Source organism: Procambarus clarkii, chromosome 45 (assembly GCF_040958095.1).
Source record: "Procambarus clarkii isolate CNS0578487 chromosome 45, FALCON_Pclarkii_2.0, whole genome shotgun sequence".
Lineage (NCBI taxonomy): Eukaryota > Metazoa > Arthropoda > Malacostraca > Decapoda > Cambaridae > Procambarus > Procambarus clarkii.
Genome location: NC_091194.1, coordinates 11608253 through 11624580, shown reverse-complemented (window position 1 = coordinate 11624580; position 16328 = coordinate 11608253). Strand labels below are relative to the sequence as shown.

Genomic DNA, 16328 nt, shown 5'->3' with positions numbered 1-16328 from the left:
CATCATACCTGTACAAATAAGCTGGTATGGTGGCCAAAGACCATAGTGGCCACCAGTAAACAACATGATAAGTCATGCAGACGACACACCTCCCTCACCAAAATGGCGGCTCCCAACCTATTCCTATTACACTCTATACACACGTTTATGTAAATATCTACATTTGTGTTCACCATAGCGAACCACTAAGCTGGCATGGTGACAGAAGACGCCGCCACCACCCTCCCTCCCACAGCATTACTCCTCCCTCCTTGAAGCACAGCGCTAAATATCACCACAATCCTGCTATTATCAGAATCCTGGTAGGTTTTATCACAGTCAGGGGTCTATCACAGTCTGTAATACTATCATCGCTAAATAATAGGATGAACATATATATTATGGCATTTGTAGGCGATGTTGTGGTCACAAGCTCAACAGCGGTGCTGTGAGCTCGTGCTGCGTGCGCCAGCCTTGGTGGCTTGCTCAATACTGAAGCTCTTGCACCCAAGAATGTTGGCCTGGATTTTTTTTCAAGGCGGCATCTGGCAACTATCGGTCGTGGCTGCACTATAGCTGCCCCTATCCCAGGCGGGCGTTTAAATTATAGTGCTAGACACAAAATCATATATATATGACATGCGCAGTTTCGGTTTTGTCACTGAAAGCATATATATATACCTACACACATGTAGATATCAGCGGATTAACAATTTCATTTCATTTTTAACTTCTTCATTTCCTAATGTTAAAATAATACTACGGATTTGTTTGTGTTAATGATAATTCATCCGGTTGTAGAGAAAGTTTTTCCAAGATGAAGCTTCTGAATAATGTATACAAATTTGATGATACAAGAATGACTAAACAGGCTTGTTCTCATGGCAAACAAAGATTAAATTCTTAGTAACTTGTAATATACTGATGTTTTGGAGAAATTTGTTTAAAAAGAAATTACGTAAAGCAAATGTTCATATTTTAATTATTGTTAGCTTTCTATAAATCTATTTAATTTTCTTAACTTTGTTTTCCTCTTGAAAATATTATTGGGGGCCTACAAAATCTTCCACATTGTTTTCTTCATCCTTCATTAGGAAACTTAAAAAACATGACTGCTTGCCTGCCTCCACCTTTCCTAATTATTCTGTCATGTATCCAAAAAAGAGTAACCTCGTGGGCACCACCTCATTTGAAATTGTATTAGTCAGTTTTGTCTACTAGTGCAACAATATCGGGCATCTTAACACTTTGGCATCGTGATGACGTTCACGCAGTCATTAAAACAATACACGCAGTTCGGGTAATGACGTTAACGCCATCATCAATTAATTTTTGCTTATTCTTATTAGTAAGCATAAACATTGTGAGAGAGTTTAACATTGGGTTTTGTGCTCACGGGCAACGCTCGGCCTACTTTGCGGTGCAATACGGGTGGCCCACCGGGCTAGGCAAAGTGTTAAGTTTTATTGTATCGTTTAACTACAATATTTTTTTACCTCACCCCATCTATGTTAGTATACAGTTTTCAGGAACAAGTTCTATACTCCTATGCCCATCAAACCCTTACGTCTAATGGTTTGGTTGGTGTGACATCATTAGTGTTATTTATTTTGACTCAGCAGCCAGACAATTTAAATGTTGTATTTGTTGCCAGAATAACAGAAATCCATTTTAATTTTTGTTAACAATAAACTCTTTGGTTCTATCTGATATGAGAAGCGGTGATGTAGAATCTATTTAATGCAGTCTTAACATAAAAATTTTTTTGAGTGCATATATTTAAAATTCTAAGTTGTTTTCTTAAAATTTTGTATTAGTGTTATGTTAACACTTTGGCATACCCCGCGCGCCACCCCTCAACTGTGCGAGGGGTGGCGCACAGGACCCAGGGTGTCAGGGGAGCGCGCGTAAATTCTGAAAAGTGTATACTCTCTTCAACTTTGTCACCTTAATTCTCGTCCTACGAGATTAAATTTTGAATCATTGTGTTCGCAATAGAATTCTCTACAGCACTAAATGCATATGCGATAAAATGTTTTCACTCTGGTCACCTCAATTTTCGTCCTAGGTCTTTCATTTTGGTCACCTCAATTTTCGTCCTAGGTCTTTCATTTTGGTCTCAATGGGTTTGCAATAGAATTCTCTAGAGGAACATTAGCATATAAAATAAAAAACCTGGTCACGCTCCAACCGCCGACGAGTTGAAGACGGGCCACACGTTAGCCGCAAGTGAGCGCTCAGACGCCTTCCAGCTACACTCCCAATTCCCGCCCTTTTCAAGCCTTTCTTTCGCAATTTTCTTCCTGGAAGGGCCTTGTTCATGATCACTATCCATCGTGGAGTAAGCGTAGATAGTTTCTAAAGCCGCAGTAAGAAATATAGCCACGGAAAATAGCCGAAATGTTCACACGTTTGAGATGCGAGGGGAGGCGACATTGGTCACAACAGTGGAGTGAAAACAATGGGCCCGCGGCGTGTGCCTGAGGGCTACGAGGCCCAACAAAGAAAATGAGAAGACATCGGCGCGCATTTTAAAACCAGTCCCCAAAAAATCGGATAAAAACCTGATTTTTGGCGATTATTTAAAGTGGATGACGCAATGCTGCGTCATCCCCGGTATTACCGACAGTAAACGGATGACGCAATGCTGCGTCATGCCCGGGCAAAAGTGTTAAAATATTCAAACTAAACTTTAAAGCATAAATAATGCTTTCAGGTATTCGCTCGCCATCACCAGCGGGCAGCAACAGGAGTGGATCTAGAAGCAGAAGTCATACTCCAGCAAGAAGCAATGCGAGTAGATCTGTTAGTGGCAGCCCTAGAAGTAGAGGTAGTGCTTCACCCCAGAGCAAAATGAATTATTCACCAGCAGCAGCAGGCAGTCCTCGTAGCAGGGCCAGTGAATCACCACACAGTCCAGCTGGCAGTCACCCCAGTAGATCCCAAGCTGGCAGTCATCACAGTAGATCCCCAGCCGAAAGCCAGCAGAGTAGATCTCCAGCTGGCAGTTATCGAAGCAGATCTCCAGTTGGCAGTCAGCACAGTAGATCCCTAGCTCGCAGTCACCACAGTAGATCGCCAGTTGGCAATCGACACAGTAGATCCCCTTTTGGTAGTCGACACAGTAGATCCCCTTATGGCAGTCGACACAGTAGATCCCCAACCGGCAGTCGACACAGTAGATCTCCAGCTGGTAGTCAGCACAGTAGGTCCCTAGCTCGCAGTCATCACAGTAGATCTCCAGTTGGCAGTCGACACAGTAGATCACCAGCTGGCGGTCAGCGCAGTAGATCCTTAGCTCACAGTCGTCATAGTAGATCACCAATTGGCAGTAGACACAGTAGGTCCCCAGTTGGTGGTAAGCACAGTAGATCCCCAGCTGGCAGTCAGCGCAGTAGATCCTTAGCTCACAGTCGTCACAGTAGATCACCAGTTGGCAGTCGACTCAGTAGATCCCCAGCTAGCAGTCACCGCAGTAGATCTCAAGTCAGCAGTCGTCGTAGTAGGTCCCCAGTCAGTAATCATCGTAGCAGATCTCCAGCTGGCAGTCACCGAAGTAGATCCCCAGTTAGCAGTCATCGTAGTAGGTCCCCAGTCGGCAGTCGACACAGTAGATCCCCAGCTGGCAGTCAGCGCAGTAGATCCCTGGCTCATAGTCGTCACAGTAGATCACCAGTTAGCAGACACAGTAGATCACCAGCTAGCAGTCACCGCAGTAGATCTCAAGTCAGCAGTCGTCGTAGCAGGTCCCCAGTTAGCAGTCATCGTAGTAGGTCCCCAGTTGGCAGTCATCGTAGCAGGTCCCCAGTCAGCAGTCGTCGTAGCAGGTCCCCAGTCAGCAGTCGTCGTAGCAGGTCCCCAGTCAGCAGTCGTCGTAGCAGGTCCCCATCTGGTAGTCACCGCAGTAGGAGTGGAACTCCAAGAAGTCACAGGAGTTTGTCAGGCTCTCATCCTAGAAGTAGATCTCTTAGTCCTCAAAGAAGCAGGTCTGGATCACCAGCCAGTAGAACACCTGCTGGATCATTTGATGGTAGCCTTACTCCAGCTGTATCTCGTGGAGGTAGTAGATCACCTAGATCTAAAGTGGATAGTGCAACACCATTGGGTTCTAGGGTGGGAAGTAGGTCACCTGTAGATTCCAGAGGTAGAAGTAGGACCCCATCACCAGTGGGCTCCAGGAGAGAGAGTAGATCTCCTGTAGGATCAAGAACGGGCAGTGCATCACCTCCGAGATCGAAAGTTAAAAGTAGATCACCAGCACACTCAAGAACAGGCAGCAGGTCACCAAGGTCACCTACTCACTCTAGAGGATCCAAATCACCCATTTCTAGATCAGGCAGCAGAAGCCCAGCATTGTCTCGAAGCCATAGTAGGTCTCCCAGAGATAACCGAAGAAAAAGGTCGCCGACTGGAAGTAGGAAGTCTGGGTCCCGCTCACGATCAAAATCACCACTTGGCAGTGATAAAGAAGCAAAAAGAGGTACAGTAACAGAGGCTGTATTGTTAGATATTTAAAATGTGTGTGTGTATATACAGTACAGTAATATTAAAGGAGCAGAAATATATGGAGATCTGTCTGTTCACATGTTCTATGTAAAATAGGATTGAATAGTAAATGAATGATTGTACCTTAAGAATTCAACACTTGTATGTTGGATACTCGTAGCAACTATCAGTCAAACGTACGAAAGTGGACTGTTGAACAGAAAAAGTTCTTGTTTTGTATATATGTAATTCTCCAAATGACATACAAAAAAAAATGGAAAACTAACTATACAATCTAACCTAACCTGTTTAGGCCAAAATAAGCATTCCTAGAACTAATATAAGCTATCTTAAATCTAATTTAGTACATATGTGCAGTACTAAGCCTAGGAATGTTTACGTTTGGTTGTTGCCTGACTTCTCATGCCTTCTAGAAAATAGATTAATCTTTGAAAATATAGAATTGTAGCACGGAGGCTTGTGGAAAGACAAGGAAGAATGTAAAAAATATGGATTGGAGAATGCTAATGTGACTGGTAAATAGGAAATTATAAGCAGGAGGAAAGACTACAGTACTGTTAAAGTTTGATGGATGAAAGTAATGAAAGAATAACAAAAGGGGGAATATAATTGGTTCTGCTGGGGTTGTGAAGAGAGTAAGATAGTATACCAGCAGATATATATATATATGTGGAAGAGTAAGGGCATCAACATAGAATCTGATGCATGGGGAAAGCTGCAGGTATTGAAAGTGTGTGTGCAGAAATAAGCAGTGTGTATGGAACTGTAGTGACTGAATTGGTCGGGAAATAACTAAAAATTGATCAGTTGAAGAAAGTTAATTCTGAAGTGGAAGAGGTTGTGTGGCTCAGATCTGTGCATCGTGTGTTTGTAAAATTGGTTAGCATGGGAAAATGTGTAGAAGTGGTTGATTAGTTTAAGTGCCAGAGATGTGTAACTGATGTAAGAAGGGTCGGTGGGAGTGAACTGGGAAGATAGGTGGCTGGAGCAGTGAAAGTCCTGGTCAACAAAAGCAGTGCTAAAAGAGGTGCATGGAGTGGTAGTGCCTACCCTCAGCCTATATTTAGAATTGTAGTAGTAGAAATGGGCAGCCTTGCATACCATATGTTAAATACAGTACTAATTCAGTAGATACAAAAGGTGTGAGGAGAAAATGCATAGTAAGGAGTGAACATGTGGAAAATGTTAGTACAAAAAGCCTAAAAATGTAAAAGTTGTCGAGAGTAAGGAGAGTGTTTGGCCATTTTAACAAATAGATGATAACAAAGAGTGAAGCTGAGGGTTGGAGAAAGCTGAGTATGAGCATTTGCTGTGGATGATTTAGTTTTTCTCTAATATATACTGTATATAAGAAATGGTGAATGGTCGAATGTCACTTGTATTTTTATCTTTAACCTTCTTATACTATATTTGTGCTCTTATATTTTCTATGCTGACCCTCTTAATCCTATGACTGTGGGAAATGAGGTAATGATGATACAAGTGTACAGCTTGATGCATATAAATTTACTGTTTTATTAGAGTTTTATAGTTTTATATCTGGCCCATTTCCAGGTGGCAGTGATGCTGAGGGTAAGAAGGGATCAGATGATGACAGTGACATGGATGTTGGCAGGTATGAAATATCTCATATTTCTTGATGTGATGATACCAGTGTATGACTATTAGTGACATAACAGAAAATAATTGTTTAATATTGTTTCATAAGGATTTTTCCCTAAAATTGAAGAACATGTTAGGGTAAAGTTGCTGGTCCTTACCCACTGAAGCCAGCTGTCATTGATCAAAGTTGTATAAAAAAATGTTTTTATTTTTGGAAACACAGTACAATATATATAAAATGAATGCTTAGTAAACATATCAAATGACACCACAATCTAATCTGTAGATGCAATACTTGGCATCCCGAGATGTTGGCTAAATTGTCACAGTGCATTGGGAGAGTGACTGCTTCAGCGCTGTTTGTTGAGTAGTTATGTCATCCATTTTTAGAGGACTTGTACCAGTATAATCATGAGTAATATGGCATCCATGAGCATCCACAAGTGTTTATCTGCTTGCTTCTCAGTTCTTCCATATCAGTGTCTTTGAGGAGCAAGATCTAGCTATTTAGGCCCTGCTTCCATCTGTTTGCACCTGGTGCATTTACATTTCTGCATGATTTATTGGTCATATTTGCTCATGAAGTTATAAATGAAGATTGGCATAGAAAGACTTCATCTTTCTGTGATAATGCTCACTACATAAAAGCATTTTCTTTGGTTCATTTCCAGCTTTTCACCCATGGCCTTTTCTCCATCTTCTTTGTCTTTGACCATCTTTGTTCATTTTGTTAATTCTCCTTAATATTTTGGGTATATAGTGATCATATACATTTAGGTTCCTCTTCCCTCTAGAATTGGTAGAATAGCAGATTAAATTCCCATAAGCTACTGGGTTTGTAACAACATAGTTCACCACGTAATGGACAAGATATAGTGGAGATATTATATATTATTTTGCCATTAGAAGATGGCTCTGATGGTCAAATTAGCTACTGACAAAAATCTAATTTTTTGTTTAAATATAAGTTGTACTGTAATTGGTAACATAAAAGAAAAAATTGTCTTTAATATTAGGTGTCTAATATGCATAATTTTCAGGAAACGTAAACGTGCACTAATGAGTGATGATTCAGATGATGATGCCGCCAAGAAAGTCAGATCTGATGATGAATTGAATGGTAAGAGCATGTACAGTATGTCCTCCTCACAGTGGTGTAAGATTACACCTTAAAAGACCATTTCTAAATCTTCTTTTATCTACAGATACATTAACTAAGTACCTGTATCAATGCTTAGTCACATTTACTCGAATATTCATATAGCATTAACAGTGTATGCAAATACTGTTATCATTTCAGTAGGAGGGGCTGGAAATTGAAGATGCTAGAACAGGACATGGCATTTAACCCTTAAACTGCTCAGCAAAAGGGGCATTTTTACATAATTCAAAAAAATATTTGAATTATGTAAAAATTACTTCAAAATGTTAAACAAATCTCCAACTAATTGGCTTCAGGATTGTGGAGCGTTCATCAAAATATTTTCAGACATTGATTTTAGATGAATTTTTTAAAAAGAACGTTATGTTGATAAGAACAGCTCCTATTAACTGGAACTGATGGATAATGCAGTAATAAAGAGGTAGGATAGCTCCGGGGAGCCTCCGGGACTCAGAAAATGCCGTTTCATTACATTCAATGCTGGTTTTTTGAAATATAGCACTTATAAATGTTTGCTGGATTTATTACTTTTATAACTACTGTTTATTATTTAGCTGGAATCATTTAAAGTCTGGAGTAGGAAAGCAGATGATGTGTTTCATGGGAAAGATTGGATAATGAATGATGGGATAATGTCTTGTGAATAATATCGTAATAGATTGATGGAACTTATTTACTTTGGCTTACTTCTCACGTTTGTGATGTCAAAGAAGCTCATTTTCATTGCATCATTCAAATCCTTTTTTTATTTTCTCACTTAGCTTTTACAGTTTTCACCAACACACACACAAAACATAAAATAGTTTACTCTTTATTTTATTTAAGAATTCATTTTAGTGGCACTGCAAAATTTATATACACATATGAGGACCAACCCACACTCCAGGGGCCACAAAGCAGTTACGCAAGCACTTACGAACTTTTACATCTTTTCTCAATCTTTGGCGGATTTGTTTACAATTATTAAACAGTTAATGAACTCCGAAGCACTAGGAGGCTGTTTATGACAATAACAACAGTTGATTGGGGAGTTTTCATCCTTGTAAACTGTTTAATAAATGTAACCAAAGTCATCAAAGATTGAGGAAAGATGTTCACGTTCGTAAGTACTTACGTAAATGCTTTGTGAATCTGGCCCCAGAAGATGAGGAGTTGATGACGTTTCGGTCTGTCCTGAACCATTATCAAGTCTATTGTGACAGGAGCAAGAGGGGCACGGGCATTCGTAAAGCAAGAGGAAGGCGAGGAGCAGGCGAGAGGTAATTAGTAGAAGAAGGAAAGAGCAAGGCGAAAAGGTAAGAACAAGAAGCCATCTGTACTCCTTTTGGTTTCTTGTTCTTATCTTTTCACTTTTTCTTTGTCTATGAATTACCTCTCACCTGCTCCTCACCTCACTCTTGCCTTACTTATACCTTTACCTCCCTCACTCCCATCACAATTGACTTATGTTCCTGGATGGACCAAAACGTAGTCATCTCATCTTCTGGTGTGTGGTTTGGTCATCTTATCTTCAGCCACGTTATTATAACTAATCGTCTGCTTATATTTTTATATTATATTAAATTTTTTCTATATTAGATGTTAATGCAGAAGACCTCTTTGGTGATGCTGATGATATCAGCGATGATGAAGATAAAGATAAACATACCAAGGGTGATAAAGACAGACGGAGATCGAGGTCGCGGTCTCGTTCACGGTCAAGATCACGATCACGATCCAGGTCTCGCTCAAGATCGAGGTCAAAGTCTCGATCGCGATCAGGTTCACCGAGGCTTATTGTGCCTGATGTAAGAAAATATCCTTAGTTGTTACTACATTTAATTGTATTATATGATATTATGTTGAAGATAAATGTCAAGTTGAGAGTAGACTTTATTGAAGATAATGTTTAAACTGTTTAAGATGCATAGGTTTTATTACATTATGTTAATATTGTTTAGGATGAAGAGAAGGAAGATGAGGGCCCTCCTCCAGAAACAAGAATTGAGGCTGAGATCCCCAAAATTAACACGGATTTAGGCAGGGATATACATTTTGTGAAATTACCCAACTTCCTCTCTGTTGAAACGAGACCATTTGACCCTGAACTCTACGAAGATGAAATTGATGAGGAAGAGACACTAGATGAAGAAGGTCGAGCAAGGTGAGATCCAAATGTTATTTATTTTTTAGCATGCTAGATTTTTGTACCTCTTCATACTAAGTTACAGTGCATAGAAATTGCATCTCGGATCATTACACCTAATTCCATGCTTTTAGAGAAGGGAACGCGTGAACAGTGATGCATAAAAATATCAAGTGTCGAGTTGACTATAAAGTTGGCACTTTTCCTGCAAGGGCTTCATAAAATCTAATAATGACTAATACATATATGTGCTTTAGAAAGCAAAGACTATTGTTGATAAAGTTATTTACTGTAGTCCTATTATAGGTGTCTAGTACATTTATATATATTTATCTAAAATAATCTATACATGATGTATTTGCAGGAATTTAAATTTTAGGACTTTAATATATTTTTCATATGAAGGGTCTAAACATCCACTTGAACAAATAGACGGACACATTTGCTCGTTTCATCTTCTGAAAACCATATTAGAATATAATAATTACTGATACATAATTTGTACAATTTATATACAGGCTGAAGCTAAAAGTTGAAAACACAATGCGATGGCGGACTGTATTTGATAAGGAAGGAAATGCTGTAAAGGAGAGTAATACCAAGTTGGTTCGATGGTCTGATGGATCAATGTCGCTCCATCTTGGTAGTGAAATCTTCGATGTCTATAAACAGCCTTTGCAGGTTAGTTATTATAAAGTTTTTTATATTATATATACAATAAGCTGCTCTATGATAAACAGTAATATTCACTATTTTTGTCATGTGTATATTAGATACACACACAGTATCGGTTACTTAGACTTTTCTGGGGGGACCCCGTCGGCTCCCCAGAGCTATCCAGGTTGAATGAATATGTATAACTTTCTGGCATCAGTCAATGTGCATGGAGTTCATGGTCCTACAGTGGACCACAAGCCAGAACTTGGCCCCCCTCAGAGAGGTGCGAGGAGCAGTGGCCAATAGAAACCCCCATGTGGTTGGGAGGATTCTGTGTCTGCCATCAGCAAGGTCTGACACCCAGAAAGGTAGGTATCCCAAAATAAACCCCTATTCTGGTTAAACTATTACTACCGGAAGCTGAACGAGTGGACAGAACTCCCCAAATGAAAACTAGCAAATTAACATGATGTCGCCGTGCCACCGGCTGCGCAACCCCCTTGTGGGGAGTGAACGATATGGAAGAAAATGCGGAAGCCACACAACTTGACTGTATCTTAAACATGCTTCTCTTGACAGGCACATAATCAACTTTTTTTTTTCTATTATTGTTTTATTTACCATATATATGTACAGTATATTATTATCTTTAGCTAGGAACTTTATGGATTTGTAAGTTTCCAACAAAACTGTTGGATTAATGTTATAAAGCTTAACTGATTTTTTTTTTCTTAGGGAGACCACAACCATCTCTTCATTCGTCAAGGAACGGGTCTGCAAGGTCAGGCAGTTTTTCGTACAAAACTGACCTTCCGTCCTCATTCAACTGATTCATTCACTCATCGCAAGATGACTTTATCTCTTGCTGACCGCTCACAGAAAACTAGTGGTGTCAAAGTTTTGTCCAACCTCTTCCGTGATCCAGAGAGTACTCGAGTTGAGAGTTTAAGGGTGAGTATCTTTCCAACACAAGAGTTTGTTGATTGTGCTCTAAGAATTTATTGGGCCTACTTTAGCTGTTGTTTTATATGACATGCAATTGCTGCTGTTTATCTTTCATTCCATGTCATGCACATCACATATTCCCTCACACATTCACTGCATGCATATTGTCCTTTCCAGCTCTTAAGTTATAAATATGTGTGAGCGATGTTACGTTAAATTGAGAGTATAAAAGTTGAAATGTTAGGAGAGGTGAACAGTAGAATAAAAGGAAGAAGAGTAAAGACAGAACTGAAAGAGTTCAAAATTATGAAACACTTTTGTTTTCAATTTGAAAAAGCAGTGAAAGATAAAACAAGATTTGAAAGTGATAGAAACACCTATGTGGCCTTTTGAAAAAGCTAACTTCAGAACAGTTTCTGTTGGATTTAGCTCTAATGTATGACACATTGCATGAACTTGGTTTACTGTCAGTGTGACTACAGGCATGCACTACTTCAATTGAGTGTGCAGACAAACTGATTCAACAGAGCATAAGGTCATTGCATGGACTAAAAGAGAAACCTGGCACTAGAACTTTAGAAGCTCAAAAGGCAATTGAAAAGGGAAAGTTTGGAGGAATTACTATAACAAGCAACAAGGAAATTGTCTCCATTAATTATCAACAGTTTTTTACTAGTCAAAATGTGAACAATTTGCAGCACCGTATGTTCATGACAGCATCCATGAAAGGCTCTCATACTTCTGAACTTCTAAGTATGCATAAATCATGTATGTATAAACCACTTCCGAACCTTTATATGTGTCCTTGAAAAAGACTACTGACCTGATGATACCACTTAATTATGGAGAAGCTGAAATATTATCTCTGTAAGAGGTTTAAGCTTTCTTCTTATTCCGCACTAAATGCCTTCAGAGACTATATGGAGGATCATGGGCGCTGCATGCCCCCAAGATTTACACCCATTACTGAGCTGTTTACAAGTTATTCCTATTAGTACTGCTGAGTGTGAGAGAGGATTCAGTCACATGAACCTGATAATAATAATAACAACAACACTCGAATTCTCATAAATCATGTATCAGAACTTAAGTTTGTTAAACTACATGGACCTCCTCTAGTTCAGTGGAATCCTGAGCCATATGCCATATCATGGCTGTGGTACCACAGATTGGCAGATGAGACCAGGACAAAAGTTGCTTCACACCCCCCGAAAACATCGCTCACCTGACCCTTTGTGAAAACTATTGTGAAATTTCTCACTGGTTGTATTGTTTGAACCCTAAGTGTTTTAACTTCCTCAATTGATAAATACATGATTGATTTCTTTTTTTATTTGTTTAATAATTATATTTGATAATTAGTGAGTACAAACACGAAATACTTAATTATGTGATATATATAGAAACAGGATAGGAAGTAGGTTTTGTCAGGTCCACCAGAGCTCCTGCACCTATAAAATTGGCTATGCACCCCTGGGAAGCACTAATTATGAGGGGGGAGAAGTAAGGTAATTATGAGGAAGAACTGGGCCAGTATGACTATAGTGCAGTGAGAAGGGAAGGAAGGAAGTTATTACCAGGGGGGAAAGTGCCAAGCCATTATAACTATATACAGTAGCATTTGGAAGGGGTCAGGATAAGGATTTGAGATGGGACAGGGGGAAAAGGAATGGTGCCCAACCGCTTGGCGCTTGGGCACCTGCATGAAGCGAGACCGTTGCTCTACCATTCAGACCACGTGGTTGGACCATTGAGAAGGGAGAGTGGAACATTATTTGAGAGAAAGGGTTGAATCGGTTAGAGAGTGTGAAATAGTGAAAGGTTTGTGTAGTTATAGAGGCTCCTGAATAAATTTTTGCTGTGACAACCTCCCAATGGGGAGTACTTTGGAGGGAGGCATTAGGACAGTAGATATGCACAATAACATAGCTTAAAAGAATAACCCAACCTAAACTTGGAAATGAAGGTTGTGTTAAAACTTTGTGAAGGACAATTAATGCATTAAGATTAAACTAGCATACACTAAAGATTAACAAATTAAAATAAGAATTTAGCTGTAGTGTTAGAATGGTTATGCATGTAATTTGTTTGGTAACAGTGGTATATGACATTCAGCACATGGTATTTAGATAATTTTTTTTAAGCATATGCCAGAGTTTAAATTTCCACTTGATTGTAAATGATGATAATTTATGGAATTTCAGAGGGATGAGGATAGATTAAGAGCTTCAATGAGACGTGAAAGCAAGCAGCGTCGAGTGAGAGAAAAGGCCCCAAATCGTGGACTGTCTGCAAACTATTTGGAGCCTGACAACTATGAAGATGAGGATGAAGCTGGTATTTCTTTGGCTGCCATTAAAAACAAATTTAAGAATAAGCAAAATGGTAAATATTTAGCTCTTCATTGTATTGTAACACAATGGGAGAACTGGTCAGATTATAGAACAAATTTAGTGCATTCTTGTGAAAACATAATTCCTAAAATGAAAATTAGCATGGCTTCACCAAATTTGTACACTCATTTACAAATTTGTTGTCTCATTTACAGTTGATAGCCTCAAGAATTTTACATTCGTAAAATACTTAGCTATGTACTTACTTACCTTGAGTTCATTGCCTCGGTGGTATACTGTATACATTCTTGTGAGAATCTAGATCATTGGTTTCCACTAGTGGGTTGCGACCCCTTGGAGGGTCTTGTGAGTTTTAGAAAAAAAATGGTTGTTCTCAAAAATATTGGGAACCACAGATCTAGATCTTGGCATGTTTCATAGAAATAGTTCAATGAAGACTTTAGAAAATATTTTATAAATAGTTTATAATAAAGTCCAGAATGCTTAGGATGTAATGATGCATAAATATAGTCCCCAAAAAAGTTTGTAACAATGATTTGTTAAATTTCAGATCGTGCTCCAATCTACTCCTCTGATGAAGAAGAATCGGACATTGAAACAGACAAGGCAAAGCGACTGGAAAGAGCTAAACATACCATTAAGGACTCTGACGACTCGCATAGTGACAGTGATAGTGACAAAGATGAGAGTGGCAGTGATCGTGCCAGCAGTAGGCAGACTTCACGGAAGAGTGGAAGTCGAAGTAGGAGTGGTAGTAGGAGCAAGAGTAGGAGCAAAAGTAGGAGCAAGAGTAGGAGCAAAAGTAGGAGCAAGAGTAGAAGCAAAAGTAGGAGCAAAAGTAGGAGCAAGAGTAGGAGTCAGAGCCGTAGCAAGAGCAGGAGCCAAAGCAGGAGCAAGAGTAGGAGTCAAAGCAGGAGCCGGAGCAGGAGCAAGAGTAAGAGTAGAAGCCCAAGTAGGAGCCGGAGCAGGAGTAGCAGTAAGAGTAGGAGTGGTAGTGATAGTGGAGGCAAATCAGGCTCAGGCTCTGATAGTGATTAAACAATGCACTATTTGCCTTACTTGAGAACGTCTAAAAGTTTTAGGGATTCCTAAGTATTGGCATTGTAATTATCTGCTTATTTGTTAATACATTTTCTTTTCCTTTAAATTAAGTATTTTTCTTTGTTCCAATAAGGAGTAAATTAGTAATGATCATGTTATATACTTTAAAAACACCCAGGACTTAATCTTTTACATTATCTTGGTAAGATTGAAGTACATTTTATGTTGAACATAATGGGATATTTCAATTATTTTTACAATATAATTTGAAAGATTTTAACATATATCAATATCTCCTCAAAAAAAAAAAAAAATTGCAGATCAGTTGTTTAGTGACTGCTTCACATTTAATATATAATTTGAAAGATTTTAACATATATCAATATCACCTCAAAAAAAAAAAAATTGGAGATCAGTTGTTTAGTGACTGCTCAGACACATTTCTGAGATTTACAGATGTGGCATTGTATGGGAATGAAGCCGGCTGTAGAGAATCTAACATGCTATTTTGTTTAGAAATTGGTGAAGTGTTTGCTTAGCATAGATATTGTAAATTGATTACATAATTATTTTTACAGATTTTAATCCTTATCCAGTGATTAACATTCTGTATTAGTTTTGTACAAGTTTATCAAGATTTAATTAAATTTTGTAGAAAGTCGTCAAACTTTTAATGTTGTTTATGAGAATGTGTGTGTTCAGAAAATATTTGACTGAAAAGATTTTAAACATTTATTTCTGACGATGATGTGTGCAGAAGTATTCTGAAACACATTAACTTGTTTCATTAAATGTACATTGCAAATAATAATCTTCATTATTATTTGTTCTCATTATCATTGTTCTCGCAAATTTAATAAGTCAATATTGACTTATTAAATATGTGCATAGGTGACATACTTAACATAATAGTTTCCCTTGAAAAGCTTCATAGAAAACACCGACCTTACCTAACCTACTTAGTATGTTAAGATAAGCATCTTATTGCTTCGTAATTACAATTATTACCTAACCTATGCCTATAATAGGTTAAGTAACAATTGTAATTACGAAGCTATAAGATGCTTATTTTAACATACTAAGTAGGTTAGGTAAGGTTGGTGTTTTCTATGAAGCTTTTCAAGGGAAACTATTATGTTTAGTATGTCACCTATGCACGCAACTAATAAGTCAATATTGACTTATTAAATTTGCGAGAACGGGTTGTTAATAGACACCATACAGCAAATTGAAAGTACATATAAGAAGACAGCAATGATCACAATGGTAAAGTTGTTTGGATTTGGTACATGAAGATTGGGAGATTGGGTAGTACTAGATAAAGTGCAATTTTAAAGCAACAAGGTAGAAAACTAAGATGATGAAATTAGGTACATTTTAGTTTTGTTTTTGAATGATGCAAAAGTTGGACAGCTTTTCAATTCATTAGGGAGTGAGTTTCCATAGACTAGGTCCCTTTATTTGCATAGAGTGCAGGCGATGAGTCACAATAACGTGGCTGAAGTATGATGACCAGACTACACACTAGAAATTGAAGAGACGACGACGTTTCGGTCCGTCCTGGACCATTCTCAAGTCGATTGTGATGAGGACAGGAATTAAATAGGCAAGAGAGAGCTGAGGAGGAAAGTCAGGTGTAGGGGATAGTAGTAATGAGAACTGCAGCAGGCCTATTGGCCCATACGAGGCAGCTCCTATTATAACCACCGAAGGAGATGGTAATAGGAATAAGAAGAGGATAGCAAGGGAGCGTAGAAGACAATGAACAGAAAAAAGGGAGAAGAGAGAAAGAAAGGGAAAGAGAAAGAAAGAAATGGAAGGGGGAAAGCTTATGTTAAGTCACGTTTGTTAGAAAGATTAGAGCATTTGAGTATATACTGTGAAAGGGAAGAGTCCACAGCAACAAAGCCAGGACTCAAGTTCATGTTGGGTACATTGTTAATAAGAGCCGATTCTA

At 38.6% G+C, this 16328-nt stretch overlaps 1 protein-coding gene across 2 annotated transcripts in view; it reads left to right on the top strand.

Moving 5' to 3' along the window:
* The window catches only part of LOC123769767 (another transcription unit protein), a 38531-nt gene extending 23916 nt beyond the window's left edge, over nt 1–14615 (top strand). Inside the window, exons 3-12 of one of the 2 annotated variants that reach the window (XM_069301423.1) lie at nt 2696–3806; nt 3861–4459; nt 6040–6100; nt 7128–7207; nt 8828–9036; nt 9190–9392; nt 9893–10055; nt 10767–10982; nt 13181–13361; nt 13881–14615. In XM_069301423.1, the coding sequence (XP_069157524.1) occupies nt 2696–3806; nt 3861–4459; nt 6040–6100; nt 7128–7207; nt 8828–9036; nt 9190–9392; nt 9893–10055; nt 10767–10982; nt 13181–13361; nt 13881–14368 (3311 nt within the window). In that variant the 3' untranslated portion in view covers nt 14369–14615. Of the gene's footprint in view, nt 1–2695; nt 4460–6039; nt 6101–7127; nt 7208–8827; nt 9037–9189; nt 9393–9892; nt 10056–10766; nt 10983–13180; nt 13362–13880 lie in introns of both variants that reach the window. The other variant, XM_045761011.2, reaches the window with a different exon arrangement.
* Nucleotides 14616–16328: the final 1713 nt, after the last annotated feature.